The following is a 24313-nucleotide window of genomic DNA, read 5'->3' as shown; positions in this document are numbered from 1 at the left end:
AAGCAAACTTGTATGTAATTTTAAATGAGACTTTAGAAATGTCATACAAAAGATACTAATATGACGTCACAAAGGTTCGCGCGCTTTTTAGATCGTTGGAAATTATTTAAATACATAGAAGATTTTAAATTTATACTTTTATACTTTTTTTTTACTATTTTATTATACTATTATATATTTATACTATATATATTTTTTTATACTATTTATACTTTTAAATAAAAGGCATTATATTTAATTTCAATTCAGAGATCATTACCATCTTTCTATGGACCATTTCGAACTCTTTTGTTCTCGTCAGGAAAGCATAGGTATGCAATGATGCTTTTAAATTATTATGCGGTTTTGAGGCGTGAAATTTTGGAAATCTTATTTTTAGCCCAGTAAATGAACGGGAAATACGGCGATACCGTGTAATTTTCAGGGGCAACATCGAATTGCATGAAAATTTGGATTTAGGTTCTACTGATTCTACTTACCCTCCACTTCAAAGTTGAAATTGTGCCGTTGGTTGCTTTTACTTGGGGGGCTTTTATGTTCAAGATAAAACCGAAAGTGGATAAACTGACTGATTTTAAGCAACTTTCGTTCTGTAGAGTTTTTACGTAAGTCAATACTTTTCGAGTTAAAAATGAATAACCATTTTCAATTTCGTTGCAAGATGAAACTACAGCCGCATCATTAATCCAGTTCAATCAGAGAGTGCAGCAAGCACCTCTACCGGTTTCGAAACTTATTAGTCTCTCATCAGGAGGCACATGTGCTGCTCTCTCTGACCCAACTAGGACAAACCCCGGCGCGCAGTCACGGATTGCAACGAACGAAATGGAATGGATGCCCTAGCAGCAACTTCTATCAAAAAACTAAGTTTTCAATCTAATAGCACATAAAACAACATCCAAAAATGTTATTCCACATCATACCAGACCGAAAACAATGGGAACCTTCTCTGGTAACACCTCCCTTCTCAGAAGGTTCCCATTGTTTTCGGTCTGGTAGGATGTGGAATAACATTTTTGGATGTTGTTTTATGTGCTATTAGATTGAAAACTTAGATTTTTTTACTTGTCGAGTTATTTGCGATTGAAAATGTTTATTTTTCGACAAAAAAACTAGATTTTCAGACGGCTTTTCGCAAATAAATCAAAAAGTAAATATTTTATGGAAAAAAATATCTTAAGCAAAAGTATAGCTTATAAAAAACCAAAAAAAAGGTGTTGCAGTAAAGTCTATAAATTGAGTAAAACCAAAGTTGTATCTCATGAAAAATACGTTCTTATTCGTCTAATTCCAAATCGAATATTTCAAGGTGAAATCACCGAAAAATTAAGCACTTTTTGGGAAACCCCCATTTAAACTTTTGTAAAGTGTTTAACCCTCCGTTAGTCGCTAGGATAAACGGAGCATCAAGAGTCGCTACGGTGTCAGAGACCGACAATTTAAAAAAAAATAGTTATTGTTATAAAATTCTTACAAATATTTTATATTATGTTTAGGAATGACTGAAAAATATTTTTGAAAATGTTTTATTGTAAAACAACAGATATAAAATGAAAAACCACTTTCATTTTCACTTCCCTCATCGTTAAAATAATTTTCATCGTCGCTAGGAACCATTTCCCATAATTCCATTCCAACGTTTTTGTTCGGCTTCAATGGAAATCTATAAATAAGACTTGACCAAAACTTACCGGTAAAATGCAATAATAAGATGCTAAATATTTACCTGAACTGCAAGTTATGCCAATAAAGTAATAACCACACCGTTAGTCGCTACGGAGTCTTGCAACGAAAATAGCTATAAAGCTCGCACAACTGTACCCAAGTAGGTAAGAATGTACACTAACACGAGGTTAGTTGATAGGAAGAGGTACATAAAGTGGCGATAGAAAAAAACAGTTATTTTGTAAATCCCTAATGAATAATTCTGTCGTTGGTGTATGACACTGATAGCAACTAACGGACGGTTAAGAAAAGCTTTATTTTAATTGTTTATAAAAGTTTCTAGCATTAAAAATAAGCGAGTTACGCTCTAAATAAAGTTAACCCCCTTTTTTTGGTACAAAAATCATGAAAATCTCCCCGTGTTTAGCTCCCCAAAATGAAATTAATCGTTACCGCTTTACAAAAAATTTACTTATCAATTTTTATATTATCTGTCAGTTTAACCGGTTTAAAGTGTTTTTTTTTTTGGAAAGGGGACTAGTTGAAAAAACTTGAACGTGTCACTAATCACAAGTGTATGCAAATTTTGAACAGCGATATCATAACTAATTCTTGTCTTACGGAAAAACAAAATGAAACTAGCAAAACCTACATTTATAGCACTTACATTTTTTATAGTACTACCTACATTTACAGTACTTATAATACTTAGCAAAACCTACATTTTTTACTCTTCAAGATTTTTCTTATCACTAATACTTTTTAAGTTATTTTAAAAAAAGGAAATTTTTCAAAAATTTTTTTTACTATAATACCAATTTATTTTCAAAATAAACACTTTAAACCAATCAAATTTACAGAATATATAAACAATACACATACAGTTAAAGTCAATGGTAAAGCGGTAACGATTAATTCTATTTAGGGTACTAAATATAGAGAGATTTTCACAATTTTTTTTTTACAAAAAAAGGGGCCAACTTGTTTTTTTCATTGTAACTCGTTTACTTTTGATGCTAGAAACATTTTTAGAAAACAAATGTACTTAAAGCTTTTTTAAATACTTTTAAAATGTTAATAAGCTTTTCCCGAAAAGTGCTTAATTTTTGGGTGATTTCACGTTGAATTATTCGATTTGGAATTAGACGAATAAGAACGTATTTTTATTGAGCTATAACTTAGCTTTTAATCCATTTATAGACTTTACTGTTACACCATTTTTTTTTCATTTCTTTATAAGCTACACTTTTACTAAGAAAACTTTTTTCAAGAAAATATTTACTTTTTCAGTTATATGCTAAAAACCGTCTGAAAACGTAGTTTTTTTTTTGTCGAAAACCAACATTTTCAATCGCGAATAACTCGAAAAGTATTGACTTACATAAAAAAACTTTATAAAACAAAAGTTGCTTATAATCTGTCAATTTATCCATTTCCAGGGGTTTTTCACCTCCAAGGAGGGGTGACCGTCACCCCACAAGTAAAAGCAACCAACGGCACAAATTCAACTTTTAAGTGGAGGGTAAGTAGAACCTAAATCCAAATTTTCATGCAATTCGGAGTTGCCCCTGAAAATTACACTCCAAAAGGGTCATTTATGGGGCTATTTTAAACGAAACAACATTATTATGTAATAAAACAAAATTGTGCAAGTTCCATATCCTCTCAAAAGTAAACTTTTCATAGTAGAGTTATGCCTTGAGTATTGTGCCAAATTTTATTAAATAATAATGGTAGGGGAGCAAAGTATGCTACTCGAGCGCTTTGGGGACCTATTGGGTTGTGAAGAGTAGGTCCTAAAATCAAAAAAGTTAAGTATAGTTTTCCATTTTAGTGGGGACTTATCCATTTTTAATTTAATTTTCCATTTCCAACAATCGTTTTTTTTTAGATTATAGCGCCATCTATTCATAATTTGAAAAAAATTCTCGGATAAAAGTTATTTATTTTTACGTAAGGAATCCAAATCTGCAATAAAAAAGGGGGTCCCATTTAAGATTTTAAAGTAAACTCCAACCCCACCTCCGTGGGGGGTCGTCTTTGGTGCCATTCGATAGATTTTTCAAAAATATTGAATAAGTGTATTTTTCAGTTTTTCGATCTGATGTTCATTTCGCGAAATATCGCGGGATTCGTATTTAAAATATTAAATTTACTCCCCACAGTCCCCACTTCTCTCCGTGGGAAGTCGTGTTTGGTATCATTCGATAAATTTTAGAAAAATATTGAGTACGTGTATTTTAGTTTTTTGATCTGTCATTCATTTTGCGAAATATTTGGTTTTTTCTTGTGAAACTTTGGGACTCACCCATTTCCTTACGCCCCACTCAAATCGTCAGATTTTTGAAATATACATTGTTCTGCATGTACTTAACTTACCTTATCTTAATCTGACGATTTCGAGTTTTTCTAAGGATAGATTTTTTTCGGCACCCCTTAATGAACTCCCCTGCATTAAGAGCCAATATATGGTAGAGGTACATTTTCTGGGTACAAGGTTTCTCCCTATGTAATAATCTGACACGCTCGAGTAACTGCAAAAATCCCCGCTTGGGCTCCCCTACCACAAACTGTGTTTATTTAAAATATATTCTAATGTACGTTACCAGAGTTTAAAAAATATACATCACTACAGTATTATCTAAGAATAATTTCCAAAAGACTTGGATGAATCTAAAGCTCAATCTTAGGAACATTTGTGAAGAAAAATGATCGAAATGAAAATTGCATTCTGCAACAAACAACAACAACAGCATTGCAACAAAGAAAATGCATTTTCCAAAATGCATTTCAAAGTGATGAAAAATGCTAAATTTGTAATTCGGAAATAAGTATTGACCTAAATGAGTTCAGTTTTGCTACACGAGAGTTTTTGGGCTTGCTGAACACGATCATAACGACGATGGTCTCCGAGGCACTTGGTGCCTAGGATGGGCCTCATCTTCTAGAGTTTTTAGGCAATATACGCAGGCTATCCAAAGTAGGTTACGTTTTTAATAGAAAAAAAAAATAATACAAAAAAATATTTTATTATATACATTTCAAAGAGACGCTCAAATACTATTTTTCTACATAATCTCCCAACAAATTCAGGCACTTATAATAGCGATAAACGAGCTTTGAAATACCATTGTCTTAAAATTCTGCCACCTGAGACTTAAACCAGGTGTTCAACGTAGCTCTGCATCTTCATCAAAGCGCTGCGTTGCAAGCGAGGTTTTGATTTCTCGAAACAGGTGGTAATCGCTAGGTGCAAGATCCGGACTATACGGCGGATGAGGAAACATCTCCCACTTAAATTGAAAAGACAAGTTCATCAGTCACAATGCTTGGCCGTCCACTTCGTTCTTCATAGTGTACAAGTTCGGCTATTTTTGAATTTAATGCACCATTGATGCACTATACCTTCGTTGATCTTATGTTTCCCATAAACAGCATAAAATTCGCGATTAATTTCAATTGGTTTGTTGTTTTTAGTCAACAAGAACCGTTTTATCGCACCACAAGAAACAATAAACTCGTGCTAGCACGGCTGGACAGCTACTGAACGGAGGAACGGCACGATACTAAGATATAACGCACGAAAGCGTAAATAAATTTCTGGATAGCCCTCGTATTATGAAAATATCGGAAGTTAACTGTATTTTGAAAACTGATATTTATCCGTTTAAAAACAAGCCACACAATATAATTATTTAGCATTAAATTTCCGAATCAACAACTCTTTAGTTATAATAATTATATTTTGTTCCAGATTCAGAAATGGGTCGTGGAGGATATCACTCCAATAGGGCGGAGTTCCTTTCAGACGAAGCCATTTTGAAATATAGTCGCAATGGGGGATGTTTTGTTACCACTAAAAAAGCCATAGGATTTGTAGTATTCGCTCTAATCTCTCTATTAATTGTAGTATTATTAATGTATTATTATGGTCCGACAAAAACTAGTGAAAAGGTAAGTTCATTACAACATTACCCAATATAAACAATGCATAGTTTGGTAAATTATTTTACTAGGTACAATTGTCAACTAGACGGTGCGTTTCGATATAATTCAGTATTTTCAGAAGTCTTCCTGATGAAAGGTAAACCTTGAAATGCGTATAGACGAATGGTGAGAGACTGAATTATTATTTACCATAATTAGACCAGGGCACATCTGTAAAAATATTAGTACATTTGGATGTTGAGAGGTGACTCATATTTTTTTGCAGAAATTGCTTGAAAATAACTCAACTATTAATATTTGAGTTATCCTCCCTCTCAAAAAGGTCCGGAACATTGTTTAAACAATCAAAATGTCAAAAAATGGAAAAATTCGACTTTTTTCTTCGTTTTTTGATTATAACTTTAAGTATTCATTTCCGAGAAAAGTTGTACTGACATAAAAGTTGCGTAATTAAATTTACTACAATATAGAATTGGTTAAAAATTTAAAAAATAGTCACCCTTGTTGCAAAATAGCAATAATTGCGAAAAAACATACAAAAACAAGTATTCGCATTTTACGTTTTTCAACCACTTAGGACCTTCATATTTCACCCAGAAAACTTTATGATACAGTAAAACAGTACTGTAAATTTCATTAATATCGGTTCAAAAGATTTTGCAAAATAAATTTTGCAATCCAGCTTTCGCAAAAAAATTCATTTTTTCAAAATGTTACAGGACTGAAAATAAAGCAGACAGCAAGTTGAAATTTTTTTTGCGTATAGAAGTGTACTGTACCTTTCATTTGCAATTTGCAAAATTAAAATCGTATGACTACCACGGTGTCAGCATTTTTTTTAAATAAACATGAATTATTGGTGCTACGCACAGGACTTTGCTTTGATTGGGCATTCCAATGACCTTTGATAATGATTGATACACTTTAGTTTTTATTACATTTCGATATAAATAAATAAATTTGTTTATTGCAAAATAAAAACACATACTTTATCTTTTGAAATAACACTTTTTTTCACAAAAACTTTCTTCATTCATATATTTTAACTTAGAGCATATAAGTTCATTATTTTTAAACATATGCAATTGTTTAAACAATATTTCACAAACAATAATAAAATTAGTTTGATACAACAAAATATAGAGTAAGAAAATAATATATTAGATAAAGATTGGAAGAAATTTTGGTGGAAATCAACTTGTGTGAATCGAACACCGCTGTCCTGCGCGTAGCACCAAAAATTATTGTTTATTTAAAAAAAATTCTAACGCCGTGGTGATTAATCGATTTTAATTTTGCAAATTGCAAATGAAAGGTACAGTACACTTCTATTAGGGGAGTGCAATTAGAACGAAAATATGCATTGTTTCGGAAAAATTCAAACAAGCTTATATTTTTCTAAAACTTATTTTGTTAGTTTATATACATGTTAAAGTTAAACGTTCTACTCGCAGATTTGACCGCTAATTGTTTATTAATTGTTTAAACAATAACAATTGTTTTGTATAAATAATTTTAAAAATATCGTTGAATTCATCATTTTACTTTGATCAAATATGTTTCTATTTTGTTTTTGATTATGCTGAATCCGAATATGGCATTGCAATTTGAAAATTCTTATACAGAACCTCTTATTATACAGTATGTCTGCGTATCTAGGAACCACATGGAAAACTTTTTTATTATCGATTTTACAAAAAAAAGTTATTTTTCATAAAATGCTCTGGATAGTCAAAAATATAAAACTCAACCATTTCGTTAAAGAGTAAAGTACCTTTATATTCCAGAATATCAAAAAATGCTATTATGAAAAGTTGTTTGAAATTAAAAACCATGTTTTAATATGCAATTATATAATTCTAATCGAAAAAAAAATTCAATTTTTTGTCAAATTACGGATACTTATAATTTTATTACAGTTATGATAATTATTTTATTATCAATTTTACGAAAAAAAGTTATTCTTCATAAAATGCTCTATTTGGTCTAAAATATAAGATAAAATCATCAGCTACCAAACTTTTTCAATTTTATACGAGGTATGTAAAAAATATGAATTTTTCTTAAAAGTTAAGTGCCTTTATTATTCACAATATTCTAATTAGAAGAACATAGTTGAACACTAAAACATATTTTTTAATTCCAAACAACTTTTCTTTATAACAATTTTTGATATTGTGAAATATAAAGGTACTTTACTCTTGAGTGAAATTCATATTTTTTGACATACCTCGTATATAATTAATAAAATTTGATATTTCATGGTGGTATCTTAGATTATATGCGATGCAGAGTATTTTATAAAGAATAACTTTTTTCGTAAAACTGATAATAAAAAAGTTATCAATAGGTTCCAAGTTACGCAGACATACTGTATGAGTTAAAAATTTTTTTTTGTTGAACATTTATTATTGTTGAAGCTTATTATTAAATGTATTTTAGGTAAGTTTTACAGAAAAAAGTATTGATCACTTTGTATAAACATTTTTTTAACTGGTAATTTTCGGTTTTTGTATTACATTATTGTTATCTTTCTTAATTTTCTCAAAAAGAAATAGTTTATTGCATTTCTAAAGTCAAATAATTCAGTGAATTTTAAAAATTGCATCCTAAGCTTTAAAAAAGCACTTATAAAACTGTAATAAATCTGTTCAAACTTGAGTACCTAATACCGTGTTAAATTGGTGGTAATTCTGTAAAACTAAGAAGTTTTCAAAAATTACATTTTTTAGACGTCGTATCATTTGAATTAAATTTTTGAAATTATTTTTTAAATAAATCATCATTAAGTAAGATGTTTGAAAGGTAAGTTGTGCAAAATTGAGAGTTTTATAAGAAAAATTGTATTAGTTACACATTTTTAAATCATTTTTAAACAAAATTCATGTAAGTTTCACTTTCCGCCCACACCGTACTTATCCCCATACATTTTTTTTCTTTTTATTATACCCATAAGATAGCTTAATTGTTCTTCTTTCATGTCCAATTTGTAAAATTTCAGTTGATCCATCAGTTAAAGAATTACATTATAGTCTAGGGCGCATCTGTTTTGAAATGGACGTTGAGAGGTGACTCAAATTTTTTTGCAGAAATTGCTTGAAAATAACTCAAATAATAATATTTGGGTTATCCTCCCACTCCAAAGAGTCCGGAACATTGTTTAAATAATCAAAATGTCAAAATATGAAGGAAAAATTCGATTTTTTTATTGGTTTTTTTATTATTTTAACTTTAAAACTATTCATTTCTGAGAAAAGTTGTACTAGAATAAAAGTTGCGTAATTAAATTTTATATAATATAGAACTGGTTAAAAATTTAAAAAATAGTCAACCTTGTTGCAAAAGAGCAATAATTATGAAAAAACCACAAAAAAAACAAGTATTCGCATTTTACGTTTTTCAACCATTTATGCGACACTTAGGACTTTCATATTTTACCCAAAAAAACTTTATGATATAGTAAAACGGACACGCGCCAACTCGTAACTCTTAATGACAAACTTTTTTAAATCAAAATGTACACCGGCCAATTCGTAACCTTTAACTACCTGACCAACTCGCAACTTTATACAGGTGAATTCGAAACCATTGTTTAATTCTAATACGCCAGGTAGTTGCTGGGTTAAAAGGTAAGAAATAAATTTGAACAGTAACGGATTAAGCCAACACGGGGACACGGGGCATATAGATTATTATGTAAGCGAATGGTTCTTGGTTTTCTTAAAAACATGTTGTGTATTATATGTACCTATAAAAAAATAACAAAAATTGAAATCTCTTTTGATTGAAACAATATTATATGTATAGACCAGGCGGATCTGTAAAAAAACGTCTATTTGTGGATGTGCGAGGTGGCATTCGGATTTTTTTAGATAAAGTTAGGTGACAACTTCAATAATAATAATTGACTTACGCTTCTTCTCAAATATGCCCGGAACATTAATAAAAAAATTAAAATATTTAAAAATTTCGAAAAACATTAATTTTTTTCTATATTCTTTGCTTATAACTTTAAAACGATTCATTTTGGAGCAAAGTCGTATAGAATTAAAATAAAGATAATTGAATTTTTTATGATATACCACTAGTTAAAAATGTCTTAAATTATTACCCTTTCTGAAAAATAGCAATAAATACAAAATAAGAGGGCAAAATAGGCCTCTTTTTATTCAGTGTTTTGCAACAACTTTGATTGCACTTAGAACCTTCGTAATTCGCATAGAAAATCCTTATAACATACTTAAATCGTCCACCAAATTTCATTAAAATCGACCTGATAGGTTTTGCATAATCATTTTGCAATCTAAATTTTTTTTAAAAAGTTTAAATTTTTTAAAAGCTTTCTGAACAGAAAGTAGACCATTTAGAAGTTTGCTAATTTTTTCACATATAAAGAGGCTCTCTACCTATCTAATACACTTTACAGAATTAAAATCGGATTATCTAAGCGGCCTCAGCACTGTTTTAAAGTTATAAACAATTTTTCGGCTTATAAACAATTACAGTGAGGACGTTTGAGTTGGAATAAATTCATTTTCTCGAGAATGGGCGTCTCTGGAGATAAATCCCGAAATAGGTCGATTTTTATTTTTAAATTCCAATTTTTTGGTACACATATCATACTAGTGACGTCATCCATCTGGGCGTGATGACGCAATCGATGATTTTTTTAAATGAGAATAGGGGCCGTATGATAGCAGGCCGTATGACTCCGTCGGTATAACAGTTTGCCTTGCAACCAGATGCAGAACAGTACCATAAATGTTTTCCACTTTTTAGCACTTTCTTTAATTGAAATTTAAAATTATTTACCATCAATAACTTACACCCACGTGCACTCATTACGAAATCTGTTATCTGTTACAAGAATTTCAGTCATTTTCACAAAATTTATTTGGATTTTCTCTAGTAACTCTTCCAAAAGACAATACATAAATGATGAATACCTTTTACACCACCTTCAAAGAAAGTAATTTTTACAGGTACATACCTGGAATACCGGTATTAAATTATCAACATTACTTAAAAATGAAAGTTACTAATTCACCGGTAGTTAGTGGGTTATCGAAGAATTACCTGCGCGCCAGAGTTACGAGTTGGCCTGTAATTAGGATGGGGGCTTAAAATAGTTACGAATTCACTGAGACCCAGTAAAACAACACTGTAAATTTCATTAAGATCGGTTTAATAGATTTTGCAAAATAAATTTTGCAATCCAGCTTTCGCAAAAAAAATTCATTTTTTTTTAATGTTGCAGGACTGAAAATAAAGCAAATAGCAAGTTTAATTTTTTTTTGCTTATAGAAGTGTACTGTACCTTTCATTTGCAATTTGCAAAATTAAAATCGATTAATTACCACGGCGCCAGGAAATTTTTTTAATAAACGTTAATTTTTGGTGCTACGCGCAGGACAGCGGTGTTCGATTCACACAAGTTGATTTCCACCAAAATTTCTTCCAATCTTTAGTTAATATATTATTTTCTTACTCTATATTTTGTTGTATTTTAATATTATAATTCCACAAAAATCAAACTAATTTTATTGTTTGTGAAATATTGTTTAAACAATTGCATATGTTTAAATATAATATACTTTTATTCTTTAAATTAAAATATATGAACAAAGAAAGTTTTTGATAAAAAAAGTGTTATTTCAAAGGATAGACTATGTGTTTTTATTTTGCAGTAAACAAATTTATTTATTTATATCGAAAAGAAATAAAAATTAAAATGTATCAATAATTATCAAAGGTCAATGGAATGCCCAATCAGAGCAAACTATCCGCAGTCCTGCGCGTAGCACCAATAATCAATGTTTATTTAAAAAAAATCCTGACGCCGCGGTTGTTAATCGATTTTAATTTTGCAAATTCCAAATGAAAGGTACAGTACACTTCTGTAGGCAAAAAAAAATTCAACTTGCTATCTGCTTCATTTTCAGTCCTATAACCTTTTGAAAAAACGAATTTTTTTTGCGAAAGCTGGATTGCAAAATTTATTTTGCAAAATCTGTTGAACCGATCTTAATGAAATTTACAGTATTGTTTTGCTGTATCATATAGTTTTTCTGGGTGAAATATGAAGATCCTAAGTGTACCATAAATAGTTGAAAAACGTAAAATGCGAATACTTGTTTTTGTATGGTTTTTCGCAATTATTGCTATTTTGCAACAAGGGTGACTATTTTTTAAAATTTTTAACCAATTCTATATTGTAGCAAATTTATTTACGCAACTTTTATGCCAGTACAACTTTTCTCGGAAATAAATATTTTTAAAGTTATAATCAAAAAACCAAGAAAAAAATCGAATTTTTCCTTTATTTTTTGACATTTTGATTATTTAAACAATGTTCCGGACCTTTTTGAGAGGGAGGATAACTCAAATATTATTATTTGAGTTATGTTTAAGCCATTTCTGCAAAAAAATGTAAGTCACCTCTCAACGTCCAAATGTACTAATATTTTTACAGATGCGCCCTGGTCTATTAAGATAACTCAATTGTGCACGTGCACTTCGGCGTACGCTAGTTTACAGTGCGCCAATGTTTGTGAGAAGGGTGACTTTAGCGTTATAAATAAAAAATTATAGAAGCTACAGATTTAACTTTAGAAAAATCTTTATATAAGGTTTTTTTTTGTAAAATTTTCTGAATTTTTCAATGGTTAATTCAGTTTTTTTCTAAAATTTATATTTTCGGAGTTATTTAAAAAGTATCTAATTTCATAGTTCATTTGTTTAATAAAAAACGAAGCACCCACTTCTCGAGTAGAACTTTTTGATATGTTGTTTATTAAATATTTCTTAGTGAAATTACAAAAAATTCTTTCTTGTTTGATTTTTGCGAAGTGAAAATCTAAATGCACTCCCCTATATAAGCAAAAAAAAATTCAACTTGCTATCTGCTTTATTTTCAGTCCTAAAACATTTAAAAAAAAATTATTTTTTTGCGAAAGCTGGATTGCAAAATTTATTTTGCAAAATCTATAAAACCGATCTTAATGAAATTTACAGTGTTGTTTTACTATATCATAAAGTTTTTCTGGGTAAAATATGAAGGTCCTAAGTGTAGCGTAAATGGTTGAAAAACGTAAAATGCGAATACTTGTCTTTGTATGTTTTTTTTCGCAATTATTGCTATTTTGCAACAAGGGTGACTAGTTTTTAAATTCTTAACCAATTCTGTATAGTAGAAAATTTAATTACGCAACTTTTATGTCAGTACAACTTTTCATAGAAATGAATATTTTTAAAGTTACAATCAAAAAACCAATAAAAAAATCGAATTGTTCCTTCATATTTTGATATTTTGATTATTTAAACAACGTTCCGGACCATTTTGAGTGGGAGGATAACTCAAATATTATTATTTGAGTTATTTTCAAGCAATTTCTGCAAAAAAATTTGAGTCACCTCTCAACGTCCATCTCAAAACAGATGCGTCCTGGACTAAATATGATAAAGTTTTGAAACCGATTTTATTACTCAAACATAGATTTTGTTCACAAACATTCACTGAAACTAATTCACTCTAAGGAGGGAGAAGCGTACGTAAAGGCGTTTATGGTCCTCTCTAACCGAATTGAAATATAAAATGTCTCTTATTTTTATTTCATATTAGTTTATTCCTATCTGAGTATAAGAACTAAGAATTCGTTGAATTGTTTGCATTGATGAATAGACAGGTAGTGAAATACAATTTTTAGACTGCCCGGGCCTTCTTTCATTCATCGTTCGTTTGGATTGCAACCACTGTAAACCACGAATACTGGTTCTGAAGCTATTTCCTTGTGGCTTTTTATGATTAACTATTTATATGGGAAATAAGTCACAAATGAATTGAAAAAATAATTTACCCATATTGAAAGAGGAAGTCAATTGAAAGAAAATACCACGATTAGTAAGTCAATAACATATCGAGTTAGTACAAATTTTATATTTTAGTATTACTTATTATATACCTATGTATTATTAAAATTATTTATAATTTAAACATATTAAAGTCAGAATTTGGTATTAGTTTTTTGAAAGTAAATTAAATGTAAGAACAAATACTTACGATGTCGGGATAGTATCACGAGGTTTTTTCCTGGTTTTCCCTCGTGATTTACTATGGAATCTCTAACGCCAGAATTGTACTGTCATCGTTGCATTTGGTTGTCTTTTTAAAGACAGATCACATGCTATAATTTTTTTGTGACGGATATTCTTGAGTTGGGATTGATTTCATGTAATCGAATGAACTATCTTTTAGTAAAGTAGTCCCGGGAACGCAACTCATAAATATTAGTGATATCATTTTAAAGTCTTCTACTTTAAAATGTATAATATACGTCTGAATTGCCAGTATAAATGAGTCAGATTAAATAAATTATTAGAAGATTTTTTTTACTTAGCAACAACATTTTTGTTTAATTTAGTAGTATTTTGTATTTTGACAACGAAACCCGATTTGGGAAACGTTAATAAAATTATTTTTTTCAATTTAATTGTGGCTTATTTCCCATCTAAATAGTTAATCACGAATACTGGCGTAACCAAAAAATGGTGTTAACCCAAGAGAAGTGTTTATTTCTCCGAAAATAAACCTTTGAATTGTTTCAAATATTTTTTAACAATGAAAACGCATATTTTTTCTGATGTAACGCTTATTCTTACTAGCCTTAAACTGTCTGCTGTGAAACTGTTTTTGTTTTGTTGTTGTTAGCAATTTACTGCACAAATGGCGGCAAATTCAAATCCTGCGTTAATTTTGGGACATCCATTATTTATTACAGTATTACAGAACGTTAAGTCAATAAAATTTTTATTACGTATTACCTAAATTTGCGTGCATAGAAATCGGCCCACTTAAATATTTGGTCATTTTTGATGTCTCGAATTTCCTAAACCTGTTGTCCGATTTAAGTAATTTTTATTATATAAATCCAGGAGGAAAAAGTTTTCCTGTAGTTGACTGTATACCATGTAATAAAAAAAACAGTAAAATACTTTATAAATGGTATATATTTAAAATCCCTAAAAAGGGCTACATCACAATCACATAACTAGTTTTCGACTGGTTTACCAGTCATCATCAGTGCTTACGTGAAGCTTACATGCTAACCACCAAGATATAATTTAACAAAAATATGAGGGCTAAAGCCCTGTATAAGTAATCCGTCAAGGAAACGTCGGTTAAAAATGCTAACTTAAGCGTGGGTGTTTGAAATATTTTTACTAATATGTCCCAGGTAACATCTGAGCTGTGATTTGACTTGTTCACATGGTGGAAGTGTGGCAGCAAGTCCACACTTCCACACTTGCTGCCACACTTCCACCATGTGAACAAGTCAAATCACAGCTCATATGTTACCTGGGACATATTAGTAAAAATATTTCAAACACCCACGCTTAAGGTAGCATTTTTAGCCGATGTTTCCTTGACGGACTACTTTTACAGGGCTTTGACCCTCATATTTTTGTTAAATTATATCTTGGTGGTTAGCATGTAAACTTCACGTAAGCACTGATGATGACTGGTACACCAGTCGAAAACTATTTATGTGATTGTGATGTAGCCCTTTTTAGGGATTTTAAATATATACCTTTTATAAAGATTTTACTGTTTTTTTTTTATTATATGATATAGCCTTTTTCTTTATCAATATCGCTGTAATAATATTCTTGCTAAACAGGTAAAATTTCATTGTATACCGGGTGTACGACTCAAACTGTGTTTTTTTTTCTCAAAGTTCGCATCACCCTGTGGAATATTCTAGCATTTATATAATACTGGAATTCAAACTCAACTATAACCACATAGTGGAGTCACTGAAGGTTTTCACCTCTGATTTCGTTGAGCCTCCATCGATTTTCATGAAAATTGAGTAGTTAGAAGATACCTCAAGCAACACAGGTGACATGATGCAAACTTGCGCTTTAACCTTGGGGGTGGAAGCCACCGCCCTTCTCGGGGGTGAAAATTATTTTATTAAAAATAATACCATAAATCGATATAAGGAAAAATTCTAAGCAAAGTTTGTTATATAAAGTTATTAACATAATTCAATGCTTTCTGAGTTGTTGAGGATCAAAGATTTTATTTTTTCGTAAAAAAATGCATGCTTTAAGAGGAAACAGTAGCGATCAACAGGTAGCGAAAACGCGTTCCAAGATTACGGCTGTAATTTTGAATATTTTTTCGAGATATTTGGCACACATATTCGTAATATAATAAAGAATGGCGGTACAGAGCCCAATTTGAGAAATATATTAATATGTGGAAATTACTCTGTAATTAAATAAAATATTAAAAAAAGAGCCTGTACCGCCATTAAGAAGAACAAAAAAATACACTTTCTTCAAATAAACTTTTTTATCCGATGCCTAGATTTTGTGTCATTTTGGAACTACTAAAATTTTTTATTTCATTAGTAGTTCCAAAATGACACAAAATCTAGGCATCGGATAAAAAATTTTATTTGAAGAAAGTGTATTTTTTTGTTCTTCTTAATGGCGGTACAGGCTCGTTTTTTTAATATTGTACTTAATTACAGAGTAATTTCCACATATTAATATATTTTTCACATTGGGCTCTGTACCGCCATTTTTTATTATATTACGAATACGTGTGCCAAATATCTCGAAAAAATATTCAAAATTACAGCCGCAATCTTGGAACGCGTTTTGGCTACCTGTTGATCGCTACTGTATCACCTTAAAGCAGTTTTTCACGTATAACTCAAAAACTATACGCTTTTACAAAAAAGTTATAAATACCAAAATTGAAGATAATAAAAAATTTAATACCTACACTTCTCACTTAAAGAACTTGAGTTATGGGTAATTGAATGTAAATTTTTTTCGACGTGTACTCAAATCTAAGTATTCAAGCTTAAATAACGGGAAAACGATGCATTTTATAAAATGTACCTGTTAAACACTTGTCAAAGCACTTCGGATTACCTATCAATTGAGCTTCAGAAGAAGTCAATATCATTAAAATTAAGCAAGTTTAATGAAAATAAGAGAAACCTTTCGAATTTTTTAGGAAAAAGTGAAAAATAAAACATACGCCATTTCCACAAAAATTAAAATTCATAGATTTCATAAAAACATAGAATTTTTGAAAAAAAAGGTGTAATTTAAAAAAAATTCTAAATTTTAAAATGATCGATATTTTTATTTTCTTTTGATAATAACTCCAAAAATACTTACTATACGTAAAAAATGGTCAATAACCAAATTTTAGTTTTTTCTGTATCAAATATTTTACTTTTTTTATTATTTCTGTAGGGTAAAAAATAACCGAGATAGAAACGTTCAAGCTTAAATTTTGCTGCGAGAACCATGTAACCGGGGCCGTTTAACCTTCTATTTTTAAAAAATAAGGGGTTTAAAAGATTAAGTTCAACGTCGTTTAATTGCCCTTGGAATTAAATTTCAAATGGTTTTTAGGTGAATCTGATATCCTAAAAATTAACGGAGGTTTTTAAAAAATAACAATAACATTTTTTGGAAAAAAATTTAAAAGATACATTTTGAAACATTTTTGGAGCATAAATGTTAATGCTATCAACTTGTTCGAGGATTTATTTGATAAATATTTCTAAGTACTTTGTTTTCTAAGTTTTTCCCGTTATTTAAGCTTGAATACTTGAAAGCTTGACTTGGGAACTCGCCGAAAAAAATATACATTCAATTACCTATAACCCACTTTCAGTTAACATTAAAAGGTTTTTTTAGTAAGAAGGTTTATTTCACTTTTTATTAGCTTTAATTTTGGTAATAATAACCTTTTTACAAAAACTTATAGTTTTTGAGTTATTTATGAAAAATCGGTTAAAAACATGCATTTTTCTCACGAAAAATTAAAAAATTCGATATTTAATAACTCAAAAAGTTTTGATTTATTTTAATAACTTTATATAACAAATTTTGCTTAGAATTTGTCCCTCTATCGAATTATGGGATTCTTTATAATAAAATAATTTTCACCCCCGAGAAGGGGTGGCACCCACCCCCAAAGTAAAAGCGCAAGTTGGCATTATGTCACCTTTGTTTCTTGAGATATCCTCTAACCACTTACCAATTTTCCAGCAAATCGATGGAGGTTCAACGAAATCGGAGGTAATAGCTCATATCCACCTTCAGTGACTGCACTAATATAACAGGTTTTCTTAACATTCTGTTCAGCGAATGAATCAAAAAACAGAATGTTAAGAAAACCTGTGGCTATAGTTGGGTTTTAATTCCAGTATTTTACAAATGCTAGAATATTCCACAGGGTGATGCTAACTTTGAGAACAAAAAAGACAGTTTGATTCGTACACCCGGTAAACAATGAATATTTACCTGTTTAGCAACAATATTATTACAACGATATTGTTAAAGAATAAGACTATAACATGTTAAAAACTCACTTAAATCGGACAAGAGGTTTAGGAAATTCGAGACATCAAAAATGACCTTAATAATTACTTCAGTATGTGGATTAAAGTTATACTAAAAATAAATACTTCATATAAGATCGAAACACATAATTTAACAAGTTAATTATTATATACATTTTCACGTCATAACGTCGCTATTAAAAAAAGTAATTAAACCTTTAAAGCTGGTCTCACTATTCATAACTTAAAACAATCATTTTGCATATATTAAAAATAATAATAGACATTCTATATACAAAGCTTAAGCAGAGCTGGCTTGGTAAGAACTAAATATCTTGCTGATACAAAGACCAGGATGTTCTAGAATTACCACGGCTCTAGATGGCCGGTATGTTACACTAACTGTGCAAATGAAATCTTTTTATTGCACGAACAATGCCACAGCGCCTTTAATATGGAATTATAACACCCTGGTTTCTACTAGATATATTCGAAGACGTTTAAAAACATTTGGTTGAATATCTGGGTGCCCTTTGAGACGTGTCCATTGGCGTTACGAGTTACGATCGTCAAAGATTAGATCAGGTTAGAGCACATTTCAATTGGAGAAATAAATGGCGTTCAGTGTTCACAGACAAGTCCAGATTTTGTCGATTTTCGGTTAACCGTCGAGTACGTATATGGACAAGACTAAAGATACCAAGAAATTTAAGACCGTGTCAGATAGTTCATCCATTTGGAGATGGTAGTCGTATGGTTTGAGCTGGTATCTGTTTCGGTGGAAGAAGAGATCTCTACCTTTGCCAGGACACTATCAGTGGTGAGATGTCCTACAGACGGGACGTTATTAAGCATATTATTGTTCATTTTCATGCAACCATTGGGCCAGTATTTTTTTACAGTACTCTCTAGACCTCAATCCCATTGGACATGCTTGGGTCATGCTACAAAGGAGGTTTACAGACGTACCCCCTCGTTCACGTACCCCCTCCGCAGACTCTTAAGTCACTTGTAGAATTATTGTTAATATAATTATTATTAGAGAAATTGTCCAAGAATATCTTGATAATAATGATAATATAGGTAATAGATAGTATGCCACTTTTTTGAAGTGATACTTGTTTAGGCGCGATTGAGAGTAAAATTTCATAATACTGCGCGCATGCGCATACAGATAGTATAGCGTTTAGTTGCTGAATTTTTCAAGTTATGTATAAATATAACAGCAGCCTGATTTTTGCATGAGAGTTTAATGAAAGGGTAACAAATCAATTGGAAATTCTGTCAGACAAAATACATGTGACGTTTTCGTGGTCTGACCGTTCCAAATTTTTAACCTGTTCCACAATTAATACTTCCCCTGTTCCAGTGTTCCTATATATCAAAGTTTGTCCGACTAGACACCCTTAAGATATTAACAAATTTTGAGCTTGGTATTAATATCAACTTTTTTTTCATACGCGGGATCCAGACCTATAACTTCTTCGAAAAGCAAATACTGGGCACAACTTTAAAATTAAATCCAATTCTTAAAATTGTTAATTTAAAAGTTCTATATTTTCTCCAATAAACAATTGAAACAAAGTGGGTAAATCAATTTTACATAATGAGGTTTTTTAAAGGTAAAATTGCAGTAATTACATCATTAAATAACGTGCAGAGGCATAAATAATTTTGACGAGAATGTTTTTTTATTTGATTTATGCGTGAATTCAAAAGCTAATAATATCTGTCCTTCCTAAACATTATCCACGTTTACTCTCATGAGGATGGTTCGAAATGACGTTTATCCGGTCCTGAATATGTCAGTATAATACAAGTTTCACGTGATCCATTCAATTCTGTGACTAATTTGTTTGTTATATAATGAAACCAAAAACCGTGACTCCAGACTCCAGGTATAGACCAGGGCATTTAGCACTAAACACACCGGAAAAATCGATTTCTAAACAATACAGCACCTAGAGAATTGACAACTTTTGGATTGTGTTCAGGATGATGCCAGGAAAAAAGGCTACAATAGAAAAATGAATAGAAATGTATATTGCATTTTAAAACGCATAAGATGCCTTTAAAATAGCATAAACATGTCAAAATAAACATATCAAGGGCCAGATTTTGTTACCCAGGAGTTTTGGGGTCGCTAAACACGACTACGCCATCAGAACCGACCTTCGGAGCATCTGGTGCCCCTGGTCACTGTTAAGGCACGTCATCTGGAGGTTCGAAGGTTATCGTATCTAAATTGATAATAGATAACTTGGAGGTTTTTAGACGTGTTGAACACGAATACGCAATCAGAACCGACCCACGGAACACCTGGTGCCCAGTGTCACGTCATTTTTAACAGTTTCGAAGGTTTTCGGCATTCAATTGATGCAATCAGATTACGCGGGGGAATTTTGGGGTCGCTAAACACGACTATGCCATCAAAAAGACACCTGGAGCGTCTGATGTGTAGGGTCACGTCGTGGTCTGGAGTTTCGAGTGATTTCGGCAATAAATTGATGCATACAGATAACACGGGGGTTTTGGGGTCGCTGAATACGAATACGCCATCAGAATTATTCCTTGTACTACCTGGTGCCCAAGGTCACTGCTAAGGCATGTTATCTTCTGGAGTTTGGAGGGATTTTGGACACCATGTGCACCGGAGGGTCGGTTACGATGCCATATTCTTGTTCAGCAACCCCAAAAACTCCCGAGTAATCTGTTTGCATCAATTTAGTGCCGAAATTCGAAACTCCACACCAAGAGAAAAAAATTCTTGATATAATGAAATTGCCCACTTAAAAATTTGGTCATAATTTGTTGTCTAATATTTCCTAAGCCAGTTGGCCGATTTAAGTGATTTTTTGAACATGTTATAGCCTAATTCTTTAACAATACCACTGTAATAATATTGTTGCTAAAGAGGTAAATTTTCATTGTATACCGGAAGTACCAATAAAACTGTGTTTTTTTCCCAAAGTTCGCATCACCCTGTGGAATATTCTAGCATTTATAAAATACTGAAATTAAAATCCAACTATAGCCTCATGTTTTCTTAACATTCTGTTTTTTGATTTATTCGTTTTTGTTGGATAATAAAAAAGTAAGGTACTTTAACAACTAGACATGTTCTTCATCAATACACGGTATTTCTAAATAAGTACGACAAACTTTAAGGGGTAATTTTGCATGAAAAAATAATGGTTGCAGTTGATGCTAACATATTACTCAAGGTTTTTTGGGATCATCATCATTAATCAGCCCTTTGCATCCACTGCTTTATATAGGCCTCCCCTATTTCCATCCACTGTCTTCTGTCCTGAGCGATTTGAATCCAAGTTGTGGTCATTTTTGTTATGTTATCCATCCATCGTTTGGGTGGTCTTCCTCTACTTCTTTTATCGGCTCTTGGTCTCCACTTGAGCAACCTCTTTGTCCATCTTCCATCTGTCAGACGGATCACATGACCAGCCTACTTCCATTTAAGTTTAGCCACCTCACATGCAACATGTGAGGTGGCTAAACCACCTCACATGTTCTTCGTAGTTCTTCTATCAATCGTAGTTCTCAATCGTAGTTCTTCGTTTGTTATATGGTCCCGCAATAACACACCAATCATCGACCTTTCCATCTTACGTCAAGCAATTCTTGGCTTCTTAGCAGATGCAGTTGTTAACGTAAGAGTTTCAGCACCATAGGTCATAAGAGGCAAGACGCATCGGTTAAAGATTTTTCGTTTTAAGCAGATAGGAAGATCACTTTTGAATACGTCTCTGATTTTACCATATGCGGCCCAGGGGAGGATAATGCTTCGTTTCAATTCGCATGTTTGATTGTCTTTCGTGATTCGTATTTAATGACCAAGATAATAATATGTACCTTTCCGCAAACTCCATTTCGCAGTCGTTGATGACAATGTTGTCATTGTGGACCAGGTTTGTCATTAACTTTGTCTTAGATATCTTCATTTTTAACCAAACCTGAGAGCACACTTCTTGAAGGTCTTGTAACATTATTTTGATATCCTTTAAATTGTCTGCCAGTAGACATCCGTCTGCAAAACGCAAGTTTGTTAGATTTTGTCTATTTATATAAACCTTTCCAGCTCCAATCAAGCATTTTAATGGTGTATTCCAAAACGGTGATAAACAGCTTAGGTGATATAGTATCCCTGCCGTACTCCTCTGCCAATTCGTATGGGATTGGTATTATCGTGCAGCTTCACTACCATTGTGCCGTTTTTATAGATGTATATTTTTTAGTTCGAGTATGTTTTTAAGATCGCTGAACATGAACACGCGTCAGAATCGAACTCCGGAGCACCTGGTGGCCATGGTTACTGCCGGGATACGTCATAATCTGGAGTTTCGGGGGTCTTCAACACTAAATTGATGCAAACACATGCAGAATACGAATAGACAGAATGCACTGTCGGAGTGTGTCCAGTGTTGGAAAGCCTCGAAATTCCATAAGATGACATGTATAAGCAGCGATCCTGGGCACCACGTGCTCCGCGAGTCGGTTTTGATGACGTATTCATATTCAGCTACTAGTACAGGAACCGAAGCTTTTCACCTCGCAATTTTTACAGAATGGATCGATTTGCTTGAAAATTTAAGAGTAAGTAGTGGATAGTCTAAGGATCAAAATCTATATGATGCCGAAGGGCGCTTTTACCATGGGGGTGGTTGTCACCCCATCTCGGGGGTGGAAATTTTTTATATTTTGACCGCAAAAGTTGATAAAAACGTTCATTCTAAGCAAAAAATGTTCTATACATTTTTTCGATTTATTCGCTGTCGAAAGTGTTAGTTTTATATCGAAAAATCAAGGTTTTCGATATTATACTCATTTACGAATCACTCAATTTTTGCCGTAGAAAAGATTTTTTTGCACCAAGTTCTTGGAAATTAAATAACCTAAAACTTTATATTTAAACATTTTTTCGTATCTCTGATGCTAATATTTCTATTATGAAGGAAATGGCATTTTTTACCAGACTACAAAAATTCGTTTTGTGTTTTTAACTCGTTTTTTTTAACTAGTCATTCTAATCCAGTCAAACTTCCAGAATCTATTAATAATACATAAATAAATAAGAATAAATAAGGCTCATTGACTAAAAACACCGTTAACTTACATTATTATGCTTCCAATTGGATTTTTCCTTTTTTTTCAAAAAAAATATATTGATTCTTTAACCGTAACTTTTTCATTTTTCGTCTTAGAAAGTTTGGTAAAAATAATTTTGTATGTTTTTACAATGTCTATAAGGCTGTTAATATTAAATCCCTTTAAAGTTCTCAATCTCAAAAAGAGGTGATTTTGAAAGGGTTGGTAAAGGTGGTTTTTGCATGTTATTACAAGTTTTAAATGTCAATAGCTTACTCAATTTTTGCCGTAGAAAATTTTTTTGCAAATTGCCTTCTAGGGAATTAAATAAGCTACAATTTCATTTTTAAACATTTTTTGCATCTCTGATGCTAATCTTTTTATTCTGAAGAAAAGGCATTTTTTACCAAACTACAAAAATTCGTTATTCGCTTTTAACTCAATTTTTTTAAAAACTAATCATTTTAAGCCGGTCAAACCTCTAGAACCTATTAATCATATACAAATAAAGAAGTCCAAATAAGGTCAATGACTAATTTAAATTAGGGTGGTAATTAGGACGTTGTGTCGGATCACTTCTTCGCTGAAAAAAATAGAGACTTACATTATTTTCATTATAAGTTACTTAATTATTGAGCTACAGATTTTTTTTAATTCTGGAGATATACATTTTTAAATACTTTAACTTAGTTTAAACAAGTTATCTTTGAAAAATGCATATATTTTTCGTCTTTTGACTTTGAAACTACAATATTTAGAACTTGACGAAGAAGAGCTACCATATAATAAAGTACAGCTCAATTACTATTGGTCTAAAAGAAAATCAGAAACAACTATTTTGTTTATTTTTTCAAAAGGTACATTTTTGTTAAGCAAAGTTGTTTTGATAAAACGAAAACTTTGAGTTATTAGCAGAAAACTAATTAAAAACATTGATTTTTTCGATATAAAACTAACACTTTCGATAGCGAATAAATCGAAAATTATTAATTTTATCAAAAAAATGTATAGAGCGTTTTTTGTTTAGAATGAATGTTTTTTCCAACTTTTGCTGTCAACATATAATAAAAAAATTCCACCCCCGAGATGGCGTGGAAACCACCCCCATAGTAAAAGCGCCTTTTGGCATCATATAGATTTTGATCCTTGGACTATCCACTACTCATTCTCAAATTTTCAAGCAAATCGATCCATTCTGTAAAAATTGCGAGGTTTTGTCCTAT

The 24313-nt window shown here is 31.3% G+C and overlaps 1 protein-coding gene across 1 annotated transcript in view; it reads left to right on the top strand.

Annotated features, from left to right (window-relative positions):
* Positions 1-24313, top strand: part of LOC114333551 (aminopeptidase N) — a 136445-nt gene that overhangs the window by 21691 nt on the left and 90441 nt on the right. Inside the window, exon 2 of the mRNA XM_028283440.1 lies at positions 5420-5619. Within this exon, the coding sequence (XP_028139241.1) occupies positions 5420-5619 (200 nt within the window). The remainder of the gene's footprint in view (positions 1-5419; positions 5620-24313) is intronic.

This window comes from Diabrotica virgifera, chromosome 6 (genome assembly GCF_917563875.1).
Source record: "Diabrotica virgifera virgifera chromosome 6, PGI_DIABVI_V3a".
NCBI lineage: Eukaryota > Metazoa > Arthropoda > Insecta > Coleoptera > Chrysomelidae > Diabrotica > Diabrotica virgifera.
The sequence above is the reverse complement of the archived record's forward strand: the minus strand, read 5'-3'. Positions and strand labels throughout refer to the sequence as shown.